This window comes from Chenopodium album, chromosome 1 (genome assembly GCF_948465745.1).
Source record: "Chenopodium album chromosome 1, dcCheAlbu1.1, whole genome shotgun sequence".
Taxonomy (NCBI): Eukaryota; Viridiplantae; Streptophyta; class Magnoliopsida; order Caryophyllales; family Amaranthaceae; genus Chenopodium; species Chenopodium album.
The window spans coordinates 51,528,941-51,538,377 of NC_137834.1; the positions used below are offsets into that span (position 1 = coordinate 51,528,941).

Genomic DNA, 9,437 nt, shown 5'->3' on the forward strand with positions numbered 1-9,437 from the left:
TTATTAATTTATTTTAGAATTAACTAATTTAAATGACACACAAGCAAAATTGGCGAATGAGATTTCCCGGTTTAAATTAATTAAATATAAAATATTATCTTTTGATATCAGGAATTTTATCTAAATATATTTTAGCACATAAATATATATATAGAAAAATTATTTTAAAATATTCAAACAAATTGTACATCGCACAGGCATCGTATTTGGTTATTAAAACACAAAGAGAGTAAAAAGTTTTTTATGGCTTACAATCAGTAAAAATCACTAGTAGAAGTCCTTCTAAAGATTCACAATTGAAACAAGAAAAGAGATGAAAGAGAAATATAAAAGGAGAAGAGTATAGGAAAAAAAAAGGCTAATAAACCTTCCCAAGAAAGAATCCCTAAAAGGAACCAGAAAAGCCTCCCAAAGAGAAACCCTAAAGTGAGAACATATACAACGCTAGATTTTAGATTAATAAAAGGAGTTCCATTTGTTTTTTTTTTTTTTTTTTAACAAATAAATAAATATCAAGGGTACCTTTATTTAAAAACAAAATTCCACCCAAATGTTTTGTAAACAGTATGAAATTACAAAGGATCTTTTTACTAACTAGGAAAAAAAAGATCAAGGGCCAACATTAATAAAACGTCTCTTATACCACTGCTGCTGGAGAAAGTTTTACAGCAAACAGGAATATATACCCACCATACCTTATTTCCATATAATCATTAAATTTCTATAGTTCTATGGATTTAACTTCTAATTTACATTGAAAACATCCGATAGCAGCGCCTGGAAAGCACTAACTAAAACAAATGTCCTTTAATCACTATTGACATCAGTATCATGGTGCAAGTATACAAAGAGATTCCTCAGATATTATCACTCTCATTCATGGAGAGAATGTGAGGCTTGAGCCTTGAGGATACTGCCCTGCGATGCTATTAATGATGTGGAAGTTTACTTCCAGATGATGTCACCCAAAAATCTAAGAGCCGGGACGCCTCTGATCTCTACATCAACAAGTGGTGCCTGGATCAATGTCAAGGGAGCAAGTTCAGGATCACTTTGTATTACATCAAGTGCACGCGTCTGATCCTGTAAAATTTTCAGATTACAAGAAGTCAAGAACAATGCCAGGTTAGGACATGGATTCATATGTATAACCCATTGACATAAAAATCCGCAAGTGAAAGATGTATATCAGAATAGTACCAAATATAATCGAGATAGCATTAAATTTAGCTATGCTAATTGCCTAACATAGCATGAAAAGTTGAAGTACCCTCAATCACAATTCACATGAAATGCAAATTCCGTTATTTTCATGACACCCGAACCAGTTCAGCAAATTTAAGGAATTATATGAAGTTACTTTCTATATGTAAATTAACATAAGAATTTAATTCCCATAACCACAAAACAAGCACTAAGTTTACATTGAGCACACAAATGTCGTTAAAGGACCCTTCATTGTAACTTTGTAATATATCCCTCCAGCAAAATTCATGTATTCCCAATTTGGATGACAGCATTAAAGTTTACCAATTACAATGAGAAGTTTAACCCAATCAAACCCTACGATATGGACCCCACCCCACCCCTCGCCCCAACTGACACTCTTTCACACATACTCTGTAATCCCCAACAAACTCTCTTTCACACATACTCTGTAATGCATCAAGTATAGGGTAAGCCACTTTACGTAATGTGAATGAGTTAGTTTGTATTAGCTTGGTTGGGAAGGCATTAGGGAGTTTAGTGAGATCAATTACAGAGGATGTATAATGAACATTGAAGAGAAGTTACATTTTATTTTGATTAGGGAGTCATCTCCAGCACTCTGAGATCGCATGGTAAAGAGTGTATGACATAAATGCAATTATCTAATTATCCCAGAGGCGGGGCTAGGGGGGTAACAAATTGTGCATTAATAGTCATAATGATAAAGATGGCGCAGTGGTTTGTTTTGATTACAAAGTCCTCTTCATATCAAGAAGCGCGGAATCAATTCCCCTTCCAGACTATATTTTTAGCCTCCATTTAATTTTAAATGTATAAATGTATACCAAATTAATTACCAATTGACTAATTGACTATAGCTAAACTTGCAACTACTTAAATACTCGTTGAATCTTTTTACAATATTTTAATTCTATTTTTAAAAATATTATCTCATGTTTGAAAACATCAAAAAATTTGAACGCTTAAGCAAATATTTTCAGAGTAAGAATTGGTATAGAATCGATGTTTGTTTTTTAACTACTTATTTTGGATATTTTTGGTTGTAAAACTTTAAGTACTACATCCGTTAATATTATGTGCAAGTTTAGCGTATTATTTATGAGATATAAAAAATTTCAAAATTGTATATAATAATTAACGAATGTAGTATTTAACAACTATTCGTGCCATCTATGCGTTTTAGTATTGATTTTTTCTAACTCATTTTTCCAACTATGCGATGTCTATTTGTCCCCCCGATTTGAAATTCCAGGCTCCGCCACTAAATTATCCCCAAACAATCAGTCATCTAACTATCCCCAAATTATCTTCTCCTCCCTTGTTTCTACTAATCTGACAGACTGACACCGATGAGAAGTTTCATTGTATTTTGTCAAGCTTTGTTTTGGGAGTATCCAACCACTGTGATCACATGCCTAACACCGCCTGACTTAATTGCAGCACTAATACATTAACTATACAATTTTCCCCCCTAAATACCTTCTCCTCCAGTCCTCCCTCTTTTCTCTAATCTAATCTTCAGTCCATTACATACTCTCTCCACTAATCCCATATAATGTGGGCCCTTCCACTAAGGGTCTGATTGTTTCATCTTATTTTAACTTAAAATATCTTATTTCAGACAGAATAAGTTCAGATGAGTTAAGATAAAATCAGCTCAGAAAAAAAGTTCACAAGTTTAGCATAAATAAGTTCAGAATTACAATATAAATTCAAACAAAATAAGTTTTGTTTGGAAATTTTTAAACAATTTCACATTATTTATTCAACAAAAAAAATTAGATAAGTAAGTTCGGACAAAATGATACCTCCTCCGTTTTTTTATTAGTTCGACCATTTTGACTATTCACTATTTAGACATTCCTCTTTGACCATCTTTTGTGTTGAACATATGAGGGAAAGTATAATCATCTTCGATCTTATATTCGTCTTAATATATACAGTATCAATTTTTTTCATTTTTACTAAAAAGCAAATTAAAGATGTTAATGGCTTGCATTGGCAAGCGTGAAACTCTAGATTATGCAATTAAAAAATAAAAAATAAAAAATAAAAGGAGGAAGCATAAGTTCAAATAAAATAATACTATAAGTTTGTCACAATCTTCAATATACTTTATTATTTCTAAATTATCTACCAAAAAAGCCTACATTACCCAACTAAAACCTTTAAAATGTGTGTGTAACAGGAAATAAATTTGTACCTTCCTCTTCATTGCACAGAATTTGCAATCCGATGCAGAAGGTGGCAAGAGCTGATTTACAATAAGCCTCTTGACAGGCACATTTTCCTTCTTTAGAGAAGCAGAGAGTCTGGATGATTCATTAATGGCCATGACCTGCATTAGTGAAAAGAAATGGTTTATGTCTCCACCACAAAATTTACAATAAAGATTAAAAAAAAAATACTAAACCTAATAAAACAAAGATACACAATATCACGTGAAAATGTAGAAATCTAGAAACTGGCAAATACAAATTTTCCTAGAAGGGAAATGTGTTTTGAAATAGAAAAAGAAAATTGGAGAATGCACACAGATATATGTGGTCCCACCACTCAACTGGAATGGCCATGCCATGTGGTCAAACACAAATAATCAATCAAACAAATAGAGAAGAATCTGCACATCACAACTGCAAAAAAAAAAACTTACAAATATAGAAAAAAGGAGATCAGAAGACAGCAATACTGGAGACTTGGCCAGAAAAGACACCAAAAGGCAGAAAAGCCGGAAACAGCAAAAGATTTCAAAAAGAAATAAAACAAAATACTAAGTGATTTGGAGAAACAAGTTAAAAGGTCAAGGAAAGAAATGTTAGATCAGCAAGAGTTGTTTAGCTATTGGAGAATGGAGAGGATGGATGGGGTGGTTGATTAATACAGATATAAGCGAGACATTGGGTCACTGGAGAAAATTCATTTGGGGGTCACTTCATACTTCACAGAGAAGGTGATTGAAAGCAGAGTAGAAGCTGAGCATCAAAAAAAAATGGACCTTGCTAGGATAGGAAAGTATAAACTGCAGACCAAGATGCTTTTTTACACACTCAAGCTACCATTCTTGCTCTGAAATGTCTTGTTCTCTGAGCATATATTTCCATTTCCACTCCCAAAACATTTGGGAAATGGATTTTCATTTAAGTGGGGTAATTAAATGCGTCAAATATGATGCCAAGAACAAATGTATACAACTAAATATCAAGAGAATACCTTTGATATGGAGCATCATGCCCAGTAATTTACAGGTCAAATGAAAACTAATCAAAGATGATACATAATGACAACAAAATGCTTTACACTAAAACCACATCCTTACCGTTGGAATAGTGACTATGACAAACTCTGTTGACTCTGTATCCCGAAATAGCTCTCGCACTTGAATCATTCTTTCACGTAGCTTCTCCAATTTGCCAGCCTAAAATTTAAAAAGGAAGTAGGCTGTTAGACCTTATATTGTATTTAGCTATTGGGCCGAGGCCGATGTTAAGCCCTATTCTCTTCTCCTAGGTTGTATATATATACCTTGTGAATATCGTAATACATACAGAAAACATTTACTCTAAACTTCTTCTCTAAAGTTTGACATAGGCACTCATATACAGCTTATTCACAAGAAAAGGTAAAAGGAACTGTCAACATAAAAGGTCAGGCTTACAGCATCCTCTTGAGGTGGCTGTTCTTGCCCAAAAACAGATTTAAGTGCTGAAGTAGCGGATGTAATTTTCTGCCTTAGCTGCACGTGAGAGGCAAATCATTAGGGGGAATAAGGAACTACTAGAAATGGGGAAGAGGAACATGGCATACAGCAGAACTACAAATACAGCAGTTTTTTTTTTTACCTCATGTATGTTTGAGACAGGGCAATTGCCTTCTATATAACGGTTGGATTTTTATTTTCATATTTTTTGTGTACTAACTCAGTGGTTCAACTGTTCAAATCTTGGACCCTGCTGATAAGTGGATTTTTGATCCACTTTGCGTAGTATTTTTAGTTCTCTTTTCTATCCTTTTCTCTCTATTTACTCCTTCCTAAACATTTTTCTTTCACTTTGTAGTGTTTCATTAAATCTGTAGAATTTTTGCAACTTACTGGCATTTTTGTGATTCCCTAGGGTTTGTCTCGCATTCTGGTTTAATGACCAAATGATGGTGGCTTAGCCTGCCAATTAGCAAAGAAAGACTTGCAGTCTGAAGATTCATCACCCCAGTCAAAGCGCGACCTCTCCTGACATCAAAAGTTCCTGCTCCCCTTGGTAGGATTTCGGATTTCCTAGAGGAAAGTACTCTCCAAGTGTATGGTACGGCCTCTCCACCCTGCTACAGACCTTGCTGCCTCAGCTTGGCAGAATTGAAGAGAATAAAAGGCGCAGCCTCTCCATCTATTTGGAGAGCCCTCTCCTCCTGAACGCTGAACATTCTGCCCCAAGCCTGATTGAAGATAGTGCAGCTTCTCCAATAGGAGTTGCGGCCACGCCAAGGCTTTTCTGCGATTTTTCTGACGGAGTTCTCTTCGTAATTTGGGGGACAACCCCTTAGCTTATTTTTTATGGACAGTTATCTTAGGCTCTCTTCCTCTTGTTTGTGCTTAGAACTTCATTTAATTTGAATTATTAGTTAATTTAGCTTTGGAAATCTTAATTTCAATAATTGTAAAAGACGAATTCAAGGACTATTCTCTTAAATTCAGCAATTCTCATCCATATTGGAGGTTTAATTTGTGATCTCTAACTCTTATCTATTGAAGACAAATACGAATACGAATAACAATAACAATAACAATAATAATACTAAAAAAAAACTCCTTTGATATCATTGTTAGCACTTTGTTCTACACCATGGATTGTGAGCAATCTCTTGGCTAGGGGTTGGGTGAGACCCAATCAAGTCATAAATTAAGTAAAGTTGGGTAATTTAATGTTCAATTTAGGTTGATCTTCATTTGTTCTTGAGCCGGTTAATTGCATGTGCATTTTGGTGGCCAATTTATACTTATGCACTCCAAATCTTCCATTAAAAGATGTTTGGTTGCAGACCTTCTTTTCTGCATTTAGATTAAGCTTCTAGCTTGGTTATGGTTTCTTTATTTCTGTATATGCCTTAATTGTGGTTATCAGGTGAGAAATCTCACTTATTTGTTTCTCATGCTTTCTCAAAATGATGAAATCAATATTTATGGCTAAGTTACGTTTGTGATTGTTTCCCAAATTTTGATGTCTTGTTAGTTGTCCCTTGTGTATATGACCCTTTGCTTGCCTATATACTTGTTATTTGGTGCCAACCCTTCACCCTCCAACTATACATGGTTGGGGCAACTAGTCTCCTCGATGAAGGAGCGGGCTATAAAAGCCTCAATGTTTCGGGCCCTAGCCCACGGGGACCAACATATTAAGGTGACTTTTAAATTTTAAACTTTACGTAATGATGGTCACCATTCCCCTGCATTGTTTATCTCTAGACATCTTTAGTTTATTCCTTAGCTTTAAACACCTCTTCAAGAACATGTATTGTAAGCCAATCTCTTGGCCCGCTCTTTGCGATTGTAAGCAAAGAATTTTATTATAGGTAATGGAGGTTCAGATTCGTTAGTATTGGAAGAAGAGACATTGGTTTTTGACATCTTAAATTTCCTAAACAAGCTAGCCATCTTAACTCCTTACTAATGAAACAACCACCACCAATTACCAAATCACACTCCTCCAAGGCTCCAACTAATAAAGACCCCCACAAACTACAATTCAACCACACACCATGACAATTTAGAATAACGGTTTTTTCACCATTTACCCCCTGAGTTTTAAGTTAATTCACCATTTACCACTGCATTTTTTAAAATAAACCTTATACCCATGAGTTTTCACAAAAATGTACCATATACCCTTGATAATTACAAGATGAGTGGAGTTTGGTTAATTATGACACAAAACCACCCCAAACATCTTCCCTACCATTGAAACCATCCCCCAAACCCTCGAACCACCCCGATTCTCTAGAATCATATCCGTATGATTGGTTTTTTAGGGTGGGAAAGGAAATCTAAGGTGGTTTCGTGGGTAAATGAAGGGAGGGTAGTTGGTTTTCAGGGTGGGAAAAGGAGATCTAAGCTTCACAATTAGGAGATCTAAGCTTCACAATTCATAGGCTTACAGCTTGTGTTTGCTTTTCAAAGCAATATTTAGCAAAGTTAACAGGAGAGGAGATCAAAGTCATATACATTGTAGAAAGAATTAAGAGGGATTTTAAGGAGAATGTGAATTTGGGCTACACGTTCTTGAAGAGGTATTTAATGTTAGGGAAATCATAAAAGTATCATTATGAAAGCCTTAAAATTTGAAAATGACTTTAGTTTGATGGTCCATGTGGGCAACACTACTGTTTGATCGTCCGCTACATTAAAGAGAAAAGCCAACCCACCAGGGGGAGAAGTGAGATAGACATGTGAAAGACAATAATACCCCTACTTAACCTCCCCTTTCCTTCCTCCATCTACTGACCAGTCATGTGAGCCACTACCGGCCAATCCCAACTCCACCCCACCTTCATCTAGTAATTCTACTACACCACCACCACCTAGATGTACTTCTCTGGCACCACCCTCACCTTCGTCGACCATTTTCATAATATAAATCCCACAAAATTACTCAATAAATATATAAAATAAAATAAAATTTAAAAACCTTCTCAAACCATCAATTTGTACTTACCTTTAGATCTCAAATACTAGTCAAGGTACTCGAAGATGATGGATGACAAAGATGCTACAATCAAAGTTCCAAAAATTTTTAATTAAAAAATTTAAAACAAAAACCCATATCTACAATTTGCTTGCAGGAATGAAATTACTAATTCCACCGGCGGAATCGAAAGAGGAATGACGAGATTGAAGGAATCGAGATCTTAATCTAGTGGGTTCAATCCCGTGGCGATGATCGAGGGTTCTCATATGTTGAAGGCGGAGGGAGGAGAGAGAAAGAGGTGACGACTGACAAGTGGTGGTGGTGAGGAATGAGGTACAACATGGGTAGTCGATGGTTTGTTTATTGGGTCAAGTGAGAGAGAGAAAGGAGAGATATTGGTCTAATAATCTAATGAGGAGAGAGAATAAGAACAAGGGTATAATTGATCATTTACCAAAGAAAATATACCTAAAATAGAAACATGTCAACTACAAATAAATTTTCCAAAAAGAAATACGTGTCAACTAAAAAATAACGGAGGTATTATAAAGTGTAGTTAGTAAAGATATAATTAATTGTAAGTAGGAGAGAGAAATAATAATAAAATAAAATAAAATGTAGTATAGTGGGATTAGTAAAAGAGTGAAATAATAGAATATTTATACAACTAGGGTTAGTAGGATAGAGAAATAATAAAATAGTATTGGATCGTTTCCAAATTAGGAAGTGTTTCGGGTGTTTTTGTGTCCTTTGGGAGAGTTACAACTCGAAGACTAGATTCGACAAGGGCACCTGAAAAACAAACGGAGCTCCGAATGGTCGGAGGTCCGCCTCCGAAGATTAAGTTAGTACAGATTCGGAGAAAAACGTGCGGAAAGTAAGTATCTTCTCGAATTCCGAGATCATGTGTTCTCTGTTTTCGAGAGCAATGAATGTCCTAATGATTAAGACGTAAAGTTCAAGATTATAAAGTTATCCCAATTATTGGGGGAATCTCCCTAATTATAAGGTCCTAGAAAAACGTGCCCTATCCTAGGGTTTAATGACCTAGGAATTAGGACAGCGCCATTTTGCGGCTCCCCTTGGGATTTGGGCCTTAAAGGCCGCCATGAGTGACACGCTGGGGAGTCCATTTGGACACCATAACGACACGTGTCATACTCTCATTGGTCCACTTAGAGGAGTATAAATACCCAAATCATTTGCCCCTCACAGAGGTTGTAATCCCCCGTGTTTTTAAATACGTTATAAATGAAATTTAATTTTATTTATAATATTGATTTGTATTTTTCCGTAATTTAATTTCAAATTATTAATCTGGGTCGAAAATTATTTGAACAAATTATTTTATGCAGCTTTATTCTACAATTTATGTCCAATCAAACAAGCCTAACCCATTTGTTTACTTAATTGACCCATTATTTTTATGAGGCCCAATATTCCTTTTTACCCTACAATAATTCTCTCCTATAAATACCCCATGAATCTCCAAAAATTTCCCACACTAAAAGGTTAGTCTTATTTTCATCCTCC

At 35.2% G+C, this 9,437-nt stretch overlaps 1 protein-coding gene across 1 annotated transcript; it reads right to left on the bottom strand.

Annotated features, from left to right (window-relative positions):
- Positions 1 to 506: 506 nt before the first annotated feature.
- On the bottom strand, positions 507 to 5,019 carry LOC145585044 (ATPase GET3B-like). The gene is made up of 4 exons (XM_081641821.1): positions 4,886 to 5,019; positions 4,547 to 4,645; positions 3,434 to 3,568; positions 507 to 1,083 (listed from the first exon to the last, which is right to left on the bottom strand). Exons 2-4 carry the CDS (start codon positions 4,613 to 4,615, stop codon positions 946 to 948), a joined length of 342 nt encoding a protein of 113 aa, XP_081497947.1. The 5' UTR covers positions 4,616 to 4,645; positions 4,886 to 5,019; the 3' UTR covers positions 507 to 945.
- Between the last annotated feature and the right edge of the window lie 4,418 nt (positions 5,020 to 9,437).

What these genes read in the sequence shown, in the direction of transcription:
- LOC145585044 (XM_081641821.1), bottom strand. Translation starts at nt 4,615, where the DNA reads ATGATTCAAGTGCGAGAGCTATTTCGGGATACAGAGTCAACAGAGTTT. An exon ending in TCATAGTCACTATTCCAACG is followed by an intron (nt 3,569 to 4,546) that starts GTAAGGATGTGG and finishes TCACTAATGCAG; the next exon opens with GTCATGGCCATTAATGAATC. An exon ending in TCTGTGCAATGAAGAGGAAG is followed by an intron (nt 1,084 to 3,433) that starts GTACAAATTTAT and finishes AAAATTTTACAG; the next exon opens with GATCAGACGCGTGCACTTGA.